Source organism: Lutjanus erythropterus, chromosome 24, assembly GCF_056507025.1.
Source record: "Lutjanus erythropterus isolate fLutEry1 chromosome 24, fLutEry1.hap2, whole genome shotgun sequence".
In the NCBI taxonomy this organism is placed as follows: domain Eukaryota; kingdom Metazoa; phylum Chordata; class Actinopteri; order Lutjaniformes; family Lutjanidae; genus Lutjanus; species Lutjanus erythropterus.
In genome coordinates, this window is record NC_139340.1 from 9,884,308 (window position 1) to 9,900,826 (window position 16,519).

General features: G+C 38.6%; 1 protein-coding gene across 1 annotated transcript in view; it reads right to left on the bottom strand.

Annotated features, from left to right (window-relative positions):
- Nucleotides 1-312: 312 nt before the first annotated feature.
- LOC146304712 (cilia and flagella-associated protein 47-like) overlaps nucleotides 313-16,519 on the bottom strand; it is a 53,676-nt gene continuing 37,469 nt past the window's right edge. Inside the window, exons 54-67 of the mRNA XM_084713922.1 lie at nucleotides 16,398-16,451; nucleotides 16,219-16,316; nucleotides 14,853-15,028; nucleotides 14,467-14,574; nucleotides 13,653-13,764; nucleotides 13,103-13,207; nucleotides 11,419-11,575; nucleotides 11,212-11,295; nucleotides 9,367-9,514; nucleotides 8,484-8,668; nucleotides 6,127-6,301; nucleotides 2,105-2,266; nucleotides 986-1,151; nucleotides 313-666 (exon numbers count right to left, since the gene is read on the bottom strand). Of these exons, the coding sequence (XP_084570048.1) occupies nucleotides 478-666; nucleotides 986-1,151; nucleotides 2,105-2,266; nucleotides 6,127-6,301; nucleotides 8,484-8,668; nucleotides 9,367-9,514; nucleotides 11,212-11,295; nucleotides 11,419-11,575; nucleotides 13,103-13,207; nucleotides 13,653-13,764; nucleotides 14,467-14,574; nucleotides 14,853-15,028; nucleotides 16,219-16,316; nucleotides 16,398-16,451 (1,919 nt within the window). The 3' untranslated portion in view covers nucleotides 313-477. The remainder of the gene's footprint in view (nucleotides 667-985; nucleotides 1,152-2,104; nucleotides 2,267-6,126; nucleotides 6,302-8,483; nucleotides 8,669-9,366; nucleotides 9,515-11,211; nucleotides 11,296-11,418; nucleotides 11,576-13,102; nucleotides 13,208-13,652; nucleotides 13,765-14,466; nucleotides 14,575-14,852; nucleotides 15,029-16,218; nucleotides 16,317-16,397; nucleotides 16,452-16,519) is intronic.

Consider the following 16,519-nt stretch of genomic DNA (forward strand, 5'->3'; position numbering starts at 1 on the left):
CAATGTGCTGTGTTACATGTATGATGATTACTTTAAGAGTATGGCTTAAAATAAGGGCTTTACTTCAAATTGAATTGCAATAACAGTGATGAACATCCAAATTGATCCTCACTCCTGTTTCATCCTGCTAAATATCCTTCAGCTGCCAACAGGGAAAAAAAAACATCTTTGTATTGGCAGAAAAATAGCTCATTAGAACTGCTGATGAGGAACACTAACACAACTAATGAGCCGTTTTAAGAGAAAAAAGGACAAACGGTGAGACCCATTACCATCACCACCATGTGGTAATGTGCTTGTCCAAATCAACAGTTCATTTTCAACACATAAAGGTGTCTCTTTAATTGAAGTTGACATTGTGTGGTAAATTTTTCCAGACAAAAAGGCTAACCATGGCTGTAATTCAAATACAAAAAAGTAAAAAGGGAAGTCAGAATGAATGAAGTTTCTTAGCTGTATGAGACAGTGAGTATGCCTTTATCTGCGGACTTTGAGAGGGGACGAGTTAGCCACAGCGGGAAGCCGCAGGTTCCGAGCAACAAAGTTCTGCTGCCGTACACTGGCTGGGTGCAGCACAGAGTTGCCATTGGTGGATTTAGTGCATATGGATGCGGAGTCCTGAAGGGTTTTCCCTCTCACCTCGTAGGTCCACTGCATGTCAGCCGCCTGTAATGAGAGAAGTAAGCTTTTAAGTCATGCAAAACTGCTAGGTTTGTATGTATACGAATGGGAAACAGCACTGAGGCTCCTGGTATCTGTATCAGATATATCCAAGATACCAAATTCCTAGTCATGTCAATGTTTATGGTGTTTATCAGTGAATATCCTCTGTTGATAACATGTTATGAAGAAGTGAAACAGTGGTTAAAAAAAAAACACCACTAGTCAGTCACTATAATTCATCATAATTTATCCTCATGAAATAGAAACTACAAATAGACACACAACTCAATGAGACTGTCAGAGAATAAAATCATTTAAATACCTGGATGGTCAGTCTTGCTCTGTTCTTCCTGGACGTGGTGGGTGTAAAGGACACAATGATGAGAGCTCCAGCAGAACCAACAGGAGGTAACATCCCAGAGGCTGGAGTTACTGTGAAGTCACTGCTGCTGCCCGGGAGGAAAGTTGCTGTGAACGGCTCCGGCCTCCTGGAATCAACAGTTGAAATTAAATACTTGGTAAGAGTGGACCTACCTTGCAAAAGAAAACAAACACTATGAGTGCATGAAAAAAATATATATGGGTATTTGGGAATCTAAGCCACCTTTCATCACAGGAACTTTCTCAGGGGACCAAGAATCTTTTAAGGAACTTAGGAACAAAGGACTTGATTTAGTTCCTCAACAGCAGATGACCCAGTAACCACTGGAGTGGAATTTGCAGAGCTGAACATCACTGATTGGTTGAACATAGAAGTGTTACAACTTGTTGACGGTTTAATTCACACAGTGAACAAACACTGGGTTCCTCTCCTATCAATATCACATGAGGGGTGGATATTTCTTGTACTAATTATTGATGTTACAAACAAAGTTATGATGCCAGTCTCCTCACTGGATAAAGAGAGAAAGTGTATATTTGTGTGAATAAGCTGAGAGCAGAAAGACAGAGACACAATTTGATGGTTATTTAATTGTGGTTTTATACTAAAGGAGAAAAAAGTAACCATAAAAGCTGGTTGGAGAGAGATGTTTTGGTGTTTTTAGTGTAAATTTGCATCCTTTCATAACATCCATTCAAACATCATAGTAAATGAAACGTCTTTACTGTGTGATTTTTTATTTCCTTGTTTGTGAAAGCTGCATTTCAAAGCAGATGTTTTTCTCTTAAATCTGTTACGGAACTAATTTACAATGTCTTTAATCTTCAGTATTTGACATGTGGCAGAAACACAAACAGGAGTGTGCAAAAGGGACTTTTACTTCCAAGTCTACTTTCTGCTCCTGGAATTTTTTTTTTTTTAAATAAAAAAAATGACTATTTGGGCACACTTCATGTTAGAAGTGTAGTGAATTACAGACATTTGTATTTAATATTTAGGAAACATGGATAGAATCAGAGTGAATGAAACAAAAATCAGAGTGTAAACACACTATCACACCTGGTGGTGCTGGTCAGACGGAAGCCCACAGCTGAAGTCTTTCCCAGCTCAGTGACCTCAGTGATGATGATGTCATCCACTTGAGGCTCTGTGGCGATGAGAGTGATGGGAAACTCCCAGATCCGGCCTGACACACACTGCACAGCTAGGACTGCTGAGCACCTGGACACACACACACATTATGGTTTTGTTTTGTTTATACAATTGGTTCCGCTTTTCTCAATATTAATTCGCTTTTTCAAAACTGAGGGTTCAACATGCTTGTCTTTTTTGCCAGGTCAAGCAAGTAGGTCAGAAATCTACTCGCCGAAATCAATTTATAGTTGCCCCTGTACACAGAGTATTATTAGTGATTATTAAATAGTAACAAAGACTAACATTAATTGTCATGTTTAATCTAGGGCTGTAATGTCTATAAAATGTCAATCCCACTTCCAATTCCAAGGTGATGTCTTTAAATGTCTTATCTTGTCCGTCTAAAGTACAAAGATATTCAGTTTAATATGATGATAAACAAAGAAAAGGGGGAGATCTCCACATTTGAGAGGCTCCAATCAGCATTTTCTGCCATTTTGTAAGAAAAAAGTGTGATGTGATGTGGCCAAAGACAGGGTTGACTAGCACTGCTGTATATCTGTATCTATCACAAACCATATGTACAGCGAATATATACATCTTTGTTTTTTCTTACATTACTAGAATGAGTAAAGTTTAGGAAAATAAAGCCTACTGGAATCTTGGTTTAAGCCAAGCATGAATACTGTATATGTGGGCCAAATATATATATGTTTATATTTAACCAGTGAGCGCACCTGCTGATTTTACTGATTACTTTCACCCAGAGAAGCATAATTAATCAGTGAAATGAGCTGCATTCAGCTTTAACTGGATTATAAAATCTGTGAAAAGTTGGCCCTCCATGGCACACAGACGAATACCTCTGATTCAGAGTCTGCTTTCCAACACTCTGTTTTCTTCAAATCATTATTCCACTCTAATTTATCTTGGAAAGTGTTATTTGAGCATTCTTATTTATCTAAAAGAAAACATGATTCAGTGTCAGCTTATGATACTTGGTCTCCTCATCTCACTGCCCACGGCAGAGAAATAACATGTAGATAATGGAAGAGCCTATTAGCAGCACCACACCCCCCGTCACTTCCTCATGGAGAAGTCATTAGCTCTCGGAGGTATTGATTCTACTAGGGCACGCCTCATTAATGGACTCCACAGATGAAGACGGGAGCTGATAAATGAATGCACTCTTCACTCAGCAGGATGTCACATGCAATATACAGTAAGAAGGACAGTAGAGAATAGGTAAATTGTGAGTTTAAGCAGTGAGATCATATGCTATATTTCCATTACATGCAAGTTACAGTGGGTATTAGTTCTACAACATTCATTTCAAGACAGGTGCGTTATCTATGGTGTGACACTATTCACTGATCTACAGGTAGTGATAATGTGCAGCAAAGCACCAACAAAGGACTGCAAGCAAGTAAACAAAGGTGTAAACGAACCTCCAATACTTTAAAAATTGTCTTTGCAAATGTTTTATGAGGAAGGAAAGGTATTCAGCTGGTTTGTTGGACCTTAAAGATGCACACAGTGTGTTTTGGTGAGTAACACTAAATGCAAACAGAAATTCTGTTTGTTTACAAGGAAACTCCACAGGGCACCTTTAAGCTATGGAACTGTGCCAACAGAGGCTCCAACTCGCAACAGAGGACCAAACTGAAACCAGCCGCAGGTGGCAGAATAATTAGGTTTGCAACATTGATCACAGGAATTGTAATCTTTTTTATAGCTTATAATAGTTCTTGTAATTAGAATTGTAGAAAAGCTTTAAAAAGTAATTTTTACATGGGCAACTAGTCTTTCCTCATGGGTTTAGATCAAATAACATGAGTAAGTATTTCAGATGGTTGCTCTTTTCAGACATCGGTTATGTTAAGATGGCAAACTTCATCTATTTGTTAAAATGATAGCTTCATGTTACTCAGACATGGGTGTCCATTATGCGAATTCTTGTTACAGCTTCATTCAGATATGACAGGACCTTTAGCCACAATGCCTGCATGACATTTGGCATCTGGCATGCAAAGCGAAGCGTTATCCCTGCTTGAGAACAGTGGGGAGTTGAAAACTAATAACATGAAGGAAGGAGAGTGTTTTCTGTTGTCTCACATGCTGCATCACTAATGGACTGTAAAACTGATTTTGTTATTGAAGCCTTAATTAATGACTAGTCTCAGATGGATGAGTCCCCTAAGCCAATGTATCAGCCCACATCAGCTTATCGTTTATATATTGGTATCTATGTATAAGATGGCTGAGAAAATTATAAAAAATGCCAGTCAAAAAACAAATGACCTCATATGTTTGAGGTCATTTAGAACCTGTTCAGACAAATAAACTTTCCTTACACAGTTTATTTTTTAAATGTAAAATATCCTGCTCAACATATCTTATTCACATTTTTTTCAATAACCAAATCTAAGGGATTTTTCTATCACTACTTTAAATTGGTTTTAAGTGATCATCCCTACAGCAAATTAAGTTATTTATGGCCAGTGCAAAGAAAAATACCACCTCACAGCTCTGAAGAATGGTTTAATACTTTAGTCTCACAGACAAGATACATGATAAAATGGATTATTTGAGACATAATCTGAGACACACAAACTAATCCTATTCTTAGCCGAGAAAAAAACATTTGTTCTATTAATCAGCCAATCAAACATCAAGTCAAACGTAGCTCTGGGGTTTTGACTGGCGGGATGAGTAGTTTGGGTGGGAGGACTTTAGTTCAGAGATTAGGGTAGTGTGGGGGGAGAGTTAATAATGCACCAATGATTGCAATACTTTGTCTGTTTTTGCTTGTTTGTTGGATGATGCAGGATATGTTTGTCTAAAAGCACAGTGGAAGTGGTCCATGCTACCTTTTGTATTTAATGTACACTGATGTTTTTCTCCAAATACTTTATCTCACTGAGTGCAGTTATAAATGAAATGTGGTTTGATTAGAAAGCAGGAGGAGAATCCCTGGTGTAACAGATCCAAAAAAGTATCATATGTGTTTTTAGGTCAAACCAAAGTTAATGTATGGTCTATGGGGATCTGACCTAACATGGCAAGTACTGTTAAAACAGAGGCAGCTAATGAGCTGGCCTTCCCCTTTACCTCGGAGAGAGCACAGCAACCTTTAGCTACAAACATTAAGACTCAGCACATGTAGACAGTCAGTAATAAATGAATGCAGAGGCCACACCCACCTGAGAGAGAGAGGGGGAAGATGGGAGAAAGAAAGAGGGAGAAAGACAAGAGATAAATGAATGCAGTGTTTACTCACAATGCTCAATGCAAGTGTGTTATCTGTAGAGAGGGAGAGCAACAAACAGATTGTGCCTTCCTTCTTGTTGTGTGTCTGTGTGTGTGAGAATGTGCGAGTACTGTATGTGCTTGTCTTGTTTTTCTGACTTATTATTAGCATCCTTTTGTGTTTTTGCTGCACCCAGGAGGTGTGCATATTTGTTTCTCTGTGTGCAATTTCTTTTTCTTTCTTTTATGTGCATGTGCTTTTTAACTTTTGAAGCATTTGTGTACCTCTCTCAGAGACTGCATAATCTCAGTGTGTGTGTGTGTGTGTGTGTGTTTAGTTCTCTCTGGTAATGACTGTTTGTGTATGTCTACATCTCTCTGTGCCTCAGAATGGGCAAACGTCTGTGTGTTTGTTTTTTGGCTTTTAAGGCGGTGTGTGTCTGTGGTATTTGCCTCTCAAAAGTGCCTGTGTGTGTTTGTGTGTATAGTGGTTTTCCTTGACTGTGTAAGGTGTTTGTTTGCACAACCAGTGGAGTGGTTTTGTAAAGAGAACAACAGGATTTAGCTCAAAAGCCACTGAATCTCAGCAACAAAAAGACATCTGAATATTCTCAGTGTGTATTTCATTCTCCTGTGAACATTTCTTTGAACAGGTTTGTGTGTGTGTGCGTGTGCGAGTGTGTGTGTAGTGCAGTAACCTGCATGGCCTGAGGGGAGTGTAGACAACATTAAGGGTGAGTGTTACGATGCCTGTCTCAGGGTCCGTCCTCGCTGCCTCAATGGAGGCAGAAAGGCAGTCCTCCACCTCTGAGCACTCTGATTTGTTGTCTGAACGAAACTCACACAGGAAATCTTCCATCGTAACCCAGGAAACTGTCCAGAAATAAAGATAGACAGGGATGACAGATAAGCATGTGCCAATCCAACCAGTGAGATCAGTATCAGCACAGATGCTGATCTTATTAAGTGGAACTGCTATATGCCAAATGTGAAAACTCCACCTTTAAGATAGTGTTCTAGTTCTGTTTTATGCTTAGGTGAGCAAATTTCAAGCTACTGTTTTACTTAAAACATCCTACATGTGCTTCAAAATAAATATGCTTTAACTTGAAGGAAGTGGTAGGTGTGTAATGCAGCATTTCCCAGTCCTGGTCTTTGAGACCCACTTTCCTGCATGTTTTAGATGTTTCCCTGCTACTACACACTTAATTCTAATTAACAAGTCATTATCAGGTTTCTGCAGAGGCTTGAAGATGAGCTGATCATTTGAATCCGGTGTGTTGGAGCAGGAAAACATCTAAAACATACAAGGCTGTGGGCCTCAACCTCATATTTGACATCTAAGTACAATAGCTGGATATTTATTAAGTAAATTGGATTTACAATCCAACTATTAACATACATGTTCCAGTCTAACTATACTGTTCTGTTCCCAAATAATCGCCACAAGCTTACACCTAAGTACTGTAGTTCAAACAAATAGATTACTTCTATGCACAAAGTTGCCATAAACTAACCAGTGCTACCTATACTTATATTATTGTCCCCTAATGTACTGAATAAAATAAAAAATAAATAAAATTTAGTTATTATTATATATTTTTTCCTCATATGTTTTTTTGTGTCTTTAATGAATAAAAACAGAAAATGAGTTGGACAAAAAGTTGAATAATTACATTTTTATGCTTCTGCCTTGTTTATTCACCATGTCCATGGTCCAATGATGAATGCAGCCAAAAAGGGTTTGGCTTTCTTAAACACAAAATACAATAATAAATACTACATCACTGCAAAATGTATACCTGTTCAGACAAGCTTAATATTTGGTTATTTGTGAAGATATGTATACATGCATATACACATTTTTATTCAAACTATTTTGGTCATAGATGTCTGGATTTAGTGCAGTTTTAAGGCACCTGTGGCAGAGCTGTTTAGCAAGCTGAGATGTACAGGTGCAGAGGCAGCTCTGCGTAGCAGTTTGCATTCAGTTGCACACCTTACTTCTGGCCTTGCTTCTGGCGACATCAAGCTCACTCTGGCCTGTGCTTTCTTTCACAGCGGTAAAAATTTTGGCAGCAGAGGCAGCCTGCTCCAAACGCCATGAACATACTCTGCCTGTATGACCAATTTATTTTTAGAAATTTTAAATTTCATATTTTAGAAAACAGAATAGGGGTAATATTGTGGGTTTTTTTTCCTTTTTTCCATACTTATCCAGACTTGGAAATTATTACAATCAGTCTATACTGTCTAGAAACCTTATAAAAGTATATTTCCTGCACTTTTTGTCAGGATGTTGTTTTCAAATACTGCATGGGTGAAGTAATGTCAGATTTTTTGAAAATACAACAATGTTAAAAGAAGAACTGTTCAAGCAAAATGATAGTTTATTTTAGCCTGTCAACAACAAAAATAATACTACATTGTGAGGAAAAAGCTGGAAAAAGACAAGAGCCAAACATAGCTGAAGTGGTTAGATGAGGAAGCATGCAATTTAGCCAAACAGCGACCTTTATCTGAGCTGCCCAATGAAAACACAGAGGACGAGTGCAGCATCTTATCATCCTTCATCATCCTATCATCCATCCTTCAAAGCTGCAAAATACAGTTTGGTAGGCTTTTATCTGCACACAAAAGCAGTAACTACACTGTTTGAAGTATGTTACTTGTGTTAGCCCTCAGGTCTGGATATTGTCAACATTTTACTGCTACATTTTTCCTCACACATCTTCACCTGACTGTGACTGACTGGCCTGCTGTCTCAACGTTTCCAAATTTAAAAACATCCTAATGTTCAGTTTTTTTTCCACTTGCAACACTTGCTGCTCTGATTAATTACCGTGAAGGCAACATACAATGTGATTATCAATCTGTCACCTGCTGAGCTGAATCAGACAGATCCTGACACATCTCATCTCATTATCACTATAATTACCAGATGACTCATTCATTAAATATGTGGCCTTTCCTGTGTGTAGTGCTGATCAAATCATTGTAATTCTCAGTGTTTCTTACTGTATGACCATAAAAAAAAACACAAACTGGCACACACCTTCCTGTCCATTCCGGTCTTGATTCCCCGGCACATATCCAGTGAGCAGTATATCCACCTTCCTTTCCAGCTGGCATCCTGCTTCACAGTGGACCACGCCAAGTGGCGAGTTCTCAGCAGGCACTTCCATGGGAATCCCACGGAGAGGGTAAATCCAACAGATGGTTGACAATTCCTGCTCTGACCTGAAATATTTATGGAGAACATTTTTAACAGTATTTACACAGCATTTAGGATTACCAACGAACCAGTCCTTGAGCGAAAAGGATGTGTCTGTATAATTAGGACTGAGTGATTTTGCTTTGCATGTAAGGACATCATTCTGCGTTTAGTGGTAAGAATTTAAGTTTAGCTTTGGTTTCCATCAAGACTTTTTCACTGAAACACATCAAACTGAGCCAAAGACATTGTACAACACTGAAAAAGTAATGGATTATGCTGCCTTCGCCAGCATAGGTTCCCTCCAGGTGTTTCAAGGTGAGAAAAAGTGTGAATGTGTTTGTCTGTGTGTGAGCCCTGTGATAGACGATCTGTCCTAGGTACCCCCTCCCTGCCTCTTGCCCATTGCACAATGGGACAGCTAGTGATGCTGAGCGTGAATGAAAAATGGATGAATGGTATATTCTAGCTTACACTACACTACTCTCACTGTGTTATACCCTCATACAGAACATCTTTAATGAGCTCAAACACTGTACAGAGCGCTTTCAAAACTTCCCCTAGTCTTTATTTTGCTTACAGTGACAGGATATGCAGAAACCTGCTTGGATATAGGAATAACAGAAGCTAATGAGCTTTACCGAATGTCTAGAAACTTGTCTAAGAGCAGCCATAGACTCAGATGTAGCTTCCCGTGTAGAAAATAAGACACACATGCACACACCTCACAGTGTCTTTGTTGAAGGTATTGTTGTTGCCTGGGCTGGTCAGGGGCTTCATAGTGATGCAGAGCCAGGCCTTTTGTAGCTCCATGGAGTTGGGTGCAAACACCACAGGCACATCAAAACTGGCCCCTTCATTGATCTGTATACCTGCAGCCAATATGGGGGACAAACACACAGTCATCAATATGCCCTGTAATCAAACGAGGTAGAGAAATTTTCACTCTGGAAATCATAGCTCATTAAAATATGTTCTTGCATGTTCTTGTCTGGACAGCTGCAAAACAATTGGGGCTGATTTCAAGTATAACAGAAGAAATTCAACCTGTGAAAATCTTTTTTGTGATGTAGTCTAAGGCTGATTAATAGCATTTTGAAGCTGATGAAGACTATAGGCTCTCCATGTTCCTTCAGTCAGTTAGTGAAGAAGATACAAGGATATTTATCATGGCTTTGTTTGAATCTTAAGACACACTGAGCATTTGCATTTGCTTTTATCTGTTTTGTTACCAACAGAAATTATTTTGGCCATTTTAAAATAGCAAAGACAATACTGTGACGCCTGAGAAAAAGAGTGCATTCTTGATTTTTTGGCCAGTTGGGAGAAGCAGTAAAGTTTACTTGAAAAAGTTCAGAGATTGAAGTCCTACTTTCAGAGATCCATAAAGGAAAGTTTATCATTTTAACTGTGTCAGCAGTGGAATTAAAGGACCTGCTAAAGCCAACAAAGGAGAAAAACAAGTGCTGTTAATGCTGCCTAAGGCATGTACTGGCACTGAAATAAAGAAAAATGGCTCAATATGAAAATGGCTTCAAAGAAAAAGAAACATTGGCCACAGCAATGTGATATCGAAGACTGTGACAAGACAAGAGGGGAGGGGGTCAAGGTCTCATTCACAAAGATGGATGAAAAATGTTATAGTTATAGATGTTTTCAAACTCAAGTTTACTTCAAAATCATGAAATATGCAATAATTAGTGAAAAACTTTGGTTTAGATAACAAGAGACTAACTGCTCATTGCTTTTACAATAGGTCTGGAGCACTTGTAAATTGTATTTGTACCTGAAATAAAACTCAGAATATGAGAAAACTGGTGAATGTGACAAGCTCTCCTAAATCACTGGTACAGACCACTTAAGAACAAATCTGTTCATACGAGTGATGCTTCCAAGAACAGGATACAGAGAAGGCAGACATTCTACAACAAAACAGAGCAGTTGATGGTGTCCCCAAACAGCGGTAAACTTTCTAACTCTTCAGGCTAATGTTAGCCAGCAGCAGACTGCTGTTCACAGACTGACAGTTAGAATCTCACCTCCTGTTCTGGCTGAAGAATAAACAACCTGTGTTGATGCATCTTCTCAAACATTTTCTCATTCTCAAACATTTTCTCAAACTCGTTTAACTTCTGCTTCTGTTTTTCTCACTGCAAAGGTTTACTACAGCAAACTCTTGCGCTGCGTCAGTCTCCTGTTTGTTTATATCTGCTTCTACATGAGATCGCATGAAATCAATTTTCAGTCTCTTGCTCCAGTTTCCCCGATATACAATATGAAACCTAACTGGCAATACATGGTCTGCAGCCTTTTTATTTTTAATTTTTTTAAAAGCTAACTGTATTAATTAATAAATTAATCAATTTGAAAAAAATCCTACAGTTCTCTGTCTGTATGACAATAACAAAATGAGGGGGAGGTGGAGTGTTTCGCTGTGTGTGGTGTTATTTGTGTTATGTCTCCAGCAGTGGAGAGCAGCCTCTCTGCTGCACTGTGAGCTCTGAGGAAAGACCTCGGTGTCAACATTTCATCATGATGTGGTGAAAAGTTATCGAAACTGTTAACACACCTTTAGGGTAGCTCAGAGGGATAGAGAAGACCTCCTTCTCTTTAGAGACTTGATGGCGATTGGTGGCCCCACTTGGGTCCTCATCTGCGACATGAAGACATCCCACATACAAACAGTATTAGAAACATGTTTGAGCGTGTCACATGCATGCAACAAGAACATGATGACAGAGCATCTGTTCTGAGAAAGACAAGAAGTCCCTGTGACCTGTGAGTGTGATGTCAAGCACAATTGGAAACTCAGTGGGGTTAGCGAAGGGAATGGTGATAGAGGCATTGGAGCCAATCAGGGATGAGATGCTCAGAGGCTCCTCACTCTCTGGATTAAGGCCACGTCCACACAGCAACACACACCATTCCTGCAACTAAAGACAGACAGAGACGGATTAACACATACACAAGCAGCCAGAGGGAGAAAAATGAAGTAAAAAATGAGAACGCATGAGGAGAATACAGAGGAAGGAAGGCAAAGGAAAGGTGTGGTCAACAAAGGAAACTTGAAGAGTGAATGGCAGTGTCCTCTCTAATATTGTGAGATGGTGAAAATGTATCACGAGAACTGTTTTCATGTCAGCTGATATCCATGTATATCACAAGTCATTGGGCCTCATGCAAGATGTGATAAACAAACAAATTATCTCTTATTTTTGTGTCTATCCAGGATTTTCTTTTATGATGATTATAATTAAAATATGTAGTTTTACTGCTTGCAGACCATTTGGATTTGAAAAAATTGCTGCAGAATCAGAATTAGCTTTATTGGCCAAATAAGTATACGCATACAAGGAATCTGAAAGGAGTCTTATGTCACAAGTTGTCCCACATTTTTTCCTGCTTTGCAAATGTACTGCTTTTATTTATTTCATACCATCTTAAATTCAAAGGTTTAGGGGTTTTAGACTGTTGGTTGGATGACAAAATAGTTAATTTGAAGAAGTCTATGGAGCCCAGAAACTGACATAAGGTTGCCAGACAAGTGAAAAATATAGCTAAATATATTAAGAAATACTACTGTTGGTTAAAACAAGAGTTTAAATTAAATATAAATATTTCCTTTAAGCTCCAAAACTTTTCAGTTTCACTTCCTTTGCCACAAACCATTTGATCAAGCAAATTAAAATTTAATTTATTTAGCTAAAAGTTTTATTCTCTCAGTCACTTAAATTATTATGCTTCCCTCTACTGACACTTTTTTTCTTACAGAATAACATTTACCGGATAGTACCAGGCATTTTCATTTTCCTGTAACACCAGTACTTATGTTATTTTGTTTAAATTTATTTAACAACATGGCTGGTGGTATCTCTCCAATTCTTGGCCATGTGCCTGAGGATTTATATCACAACACCTGCCATTCTATAGTGATTAAGTGGGATTCATTCAGCACATCTGGGCGAAAGCAAATCTGGATGTGCACCTGGAGCTGACTTGTCTTATTTTTTTTTTTTTTTCTTAACAGAAAATCTGAGAGATATTAAAGAGAATGCTGCTGCATGAGCCTCATTGTTTCTTTTGAGACTATTTTTTGTTTGCTTTCCTTTCGTTTCTAGTTTTCTTATCAAATAAACGCTTCTATCATTCTTTCTATTGTTTATATCCCCCAGCCTTAGTGAACAGCCTCCTGTGCCTTAAATAAAATGTACAATCTGGGCCAATGAAAATCTTTATGAGGCGATTTGATTGCTCCAAGCTTCGTGTGGATGATTGGGAGTGATGAGGCAGTAAATAAAATGAGAGCACCTGCTTAAACTAATTTAAGAGGAAAAAGAAGTCAGTTATTTCTGCACCTACTGTATGTGTGTCGAAATGTGTTCTAGTGTGTGTGCGAAGGCAGGGGACAGTGATTTATGTAATCCATTTTCTGTGTATGTGATACTATATACAGTATATACCTCAGGGCACGTGAAAGTGATCTTTGCCGTGTGGTTTCCCTCTCCGATGGATGAAGGTCTAAAACGGACACCGAGCTGGGTGGAGGAGTGGGGCTCCACAACAAGCTGGAAAACACACACACACACACAGATAAACACATAGGGAATAGCCTTCATGGGGACAGTAAGGGAGGATAAACACATTCACGCTCAAAGCAAAAAACCCTTCAAATCACACTGCTCAGCAACCCACAGCTTTCAATCCAAGTGACTTCAATGTCTCTTGTTTTTTTTCAATATATGTGTAAAAAGACAGCAACTGTATTATCAAGTATCTTATTATACTGCATGATGGTTATTTTCAGAGGTGAAATCCAAACCAAAATAATCAAATATCCATTAATCTACAAAGAACATCAAATATTATGGTAAATACATTTCCCCAGGGACAGGATCAAGGTAACAACAGCTGTATGTTGTGACAAATTAATCTTTATTCTAATGGAAAGAAAAACTGAGCTGATAAAGATAAGGGTGAGGCACAAAGGTGAGTGCCAGTGTGTGTACTAACAGGGCTTCCAGAATCCATTTCCAGCGTGTAGTTTCTGGGGTTACTGTTGGCTACGAGCAGCTGCAGAGGCTCAGCTGTTGGGTTCACCAGGGGAATGGTCTGTCTGGTCCATCTGACACAGACACAGATACACAGATACACACACACACACACACACACACACTGCTTAATTTTTGTCTCATGTTGAACAAACTATTAGAGTGATGAACTTAAAAACTGTTAAATTACAGCTCATCCTGTTGCCAAAGCAGAGAGGAAAGGTACAGATGGTCAGAAAAGGCCTAGATTAGAAAGAAACGGATACTCCATAAGGACCCAAGTGTTGCATTTATAATTTACTGAGCTAATTAGCTTGTGTGCAATTAATATGCAGCAATAATCTCCATTTCTCAGTCTGTTAGTGCGGTAAACTATCTCTCTGTTCATTAAAATTCCTGTTTTAAGCTGTAAAAAACTTGTCTTCCATCTCTGGCATAATTTATAACTGTAGACGATTCCAGTGACTTAGAAATTCAGTCCTTTTGTCCCTTGAAGAATCCTGTAGCAACAACAACAAAATTTATACAGGGAGCTAACTGGTCAATAGATGTCAGGGACAAGTGACAGGAATTACAATTCTTTGAAGGGAGCTAGATATTATGGCTCTGTTCCTGTCATCATTTGTTTTTCTTTCTTTTTTGTTTTTTAGAGCTTGAGAGCTACTAGGCTTATCTGTGAAATAATCAGTGTGTGTGTGTGTGTATGTGTGTGTACTATATGTATGTGTGCATTCCTAGCCAATAAATCTGCAGTGTGTTGGTGTGTGTGCACCTACTTGCCCAGCTGACAGCAGGCCTGTGGTAACGTGACGACTGGAGGAGGAAGAGCATAAAGCTCCAGTCGATACCAGAACTCCCCCACAAGCTCTGACTCAAACACCACACTGGCAGGAAACACACACAAAACCTATGTAAATGCTGTATATATACCACAGATTCATAATATAATTGTTGTTCCATTACTTTAACAGCACTTCTGTTCTCAACAGTCAATGGTGATGCTTGTAAAAAAAAAAAAAAAGTGTCAGATTCAGGCCAAATATGTCTTTTTAGATCAGGCACACGGCATTCAATGACCATGGTTCTCACTTTAAATGAGAATGATTTTTCTCTCTTCCTCCTATCAAGGAGGTTCTGTCAGCTACAGTGCGGTGAGTCTTACCTGCCTGTGCTCTTCCCTACTCTGCCAGGGGAGAACGTAGATTTGTAGGTGATAGTCTCCCACGGGGAAATTGAAAACCTGTTGGCCCCGCTTAGGTCCTCTCCTTCCAGGTACACTTCCAGCATCAGCAGCTCTCCTTGTGGATTACTGACAGGGATCTCTATGGCAACTGAGCTCTGGGAATACAACATTTCAAAGATGACCCCTGTTTCTGCTTTTCTTGTGATGTTCTGACAGTCTTTTGATCTAAGTGTAGAGGGAAGATTAAATTTTCCTGCGACACTGGCCAGGAGCAGAAACACTTCTTTAGGGTCTGCATGTTAGTAATATAACAATAATAATTCTGAACTGCATTTACTCTTTTAACTCAAAATGGCTCAAACAGCCAGCTACTTAGTATTGCTCTTTCATGGCTTGGTCAAGGTCCTCTGATCCCTCACCACTTGATCACCACACACCACACTGAATTTGTGTTTCAAACGCTTAAATTTGTCTTTATTAAAGTTACTGTAAAAGAAGATGACATTAGTGCAATTAGACTACAATTACAGTGTGATTATGTGCAATAAAATATGGTTTTATTTATACTCTGCCTTAATTACTTTAAAGGTTACACTTTGATGCACATTTGCATCCTTACCAGATGTAAAAGTCAACAGATGTATTAAGTTTTTATTTGTCATTTTGGAGAGTGTGGGAGCTTAGCCAACTCAAGCTACAAGCTTTGTGCTATTGTACTTCAAAAGCAGAAATTTCTGCCATAAAATTAAAGGGGGAATATTTACTAAGACACCCGTTTCAGTGTAAAACTGTCAACATATGTTTGGTCTAATGCAGTATGTATTGTGAGGTGCTCTTTTTCAGAGGTTATTTTTCGGTCTTTCTTCACTCAACGCCACAATACAAGAGTGAACAGAGGAGCACAAACAACTTTGTTTCTGTTTCCCTATGCAGCCTCCTGCTTTTTTTCTTTACTTTCTTTGCTTATTAAATAGGCCATTAGATTATTTTTTTGTTTAAATCAAGCCATCAGTTTTACCAAGACACTTCCACTTTAATTTTCATAACTAACTAATCACAGATCATTTTGTTGAATTGACACCATTCAGTCATTTAATAATTCCTTACAGATAAACTCCATTTTGAAAGATGAGTGCACTCTTGCAGCTCCCAAAGTGTCTTCTCTTCAGCAAATATTTCAAGTTCAATATCAGAAAACTGTTTGTGCTCCACTGATTGCCAGACATAAGCAAAACGTGTCAAAACAGTTGGGTCCTCTTTGTGGCACTTCAATCAGATGAACTGTCTCTCTGCTCATTTACATCTGCAGTCTAAACTGAAAAAAGCTTAGCCTTTCAAAGCTTACCTGAGTAGTACACTGTACATCTATGACCTTGATGGGCGCTGCTGGCTCACAAATTATCTCTAAAGAGAAATGCACCTCATAGCGTCCAAGTACATTTCCTGGATGACAAAACACATGTATAAATACAGTACAATATTAACAGATGAACAGAACAATATACAATACTACACTAAGCTTACCATTGTAGTTGTCTGCCACTTGCATTTCAACAGTTTCTAGAAAAGACACAGAGCCTGCAAGAAAGTTGATGGATGAGTGTTCACTTTAGTTTATCTGATTGTTTTTATGTAATTGTCAGCAT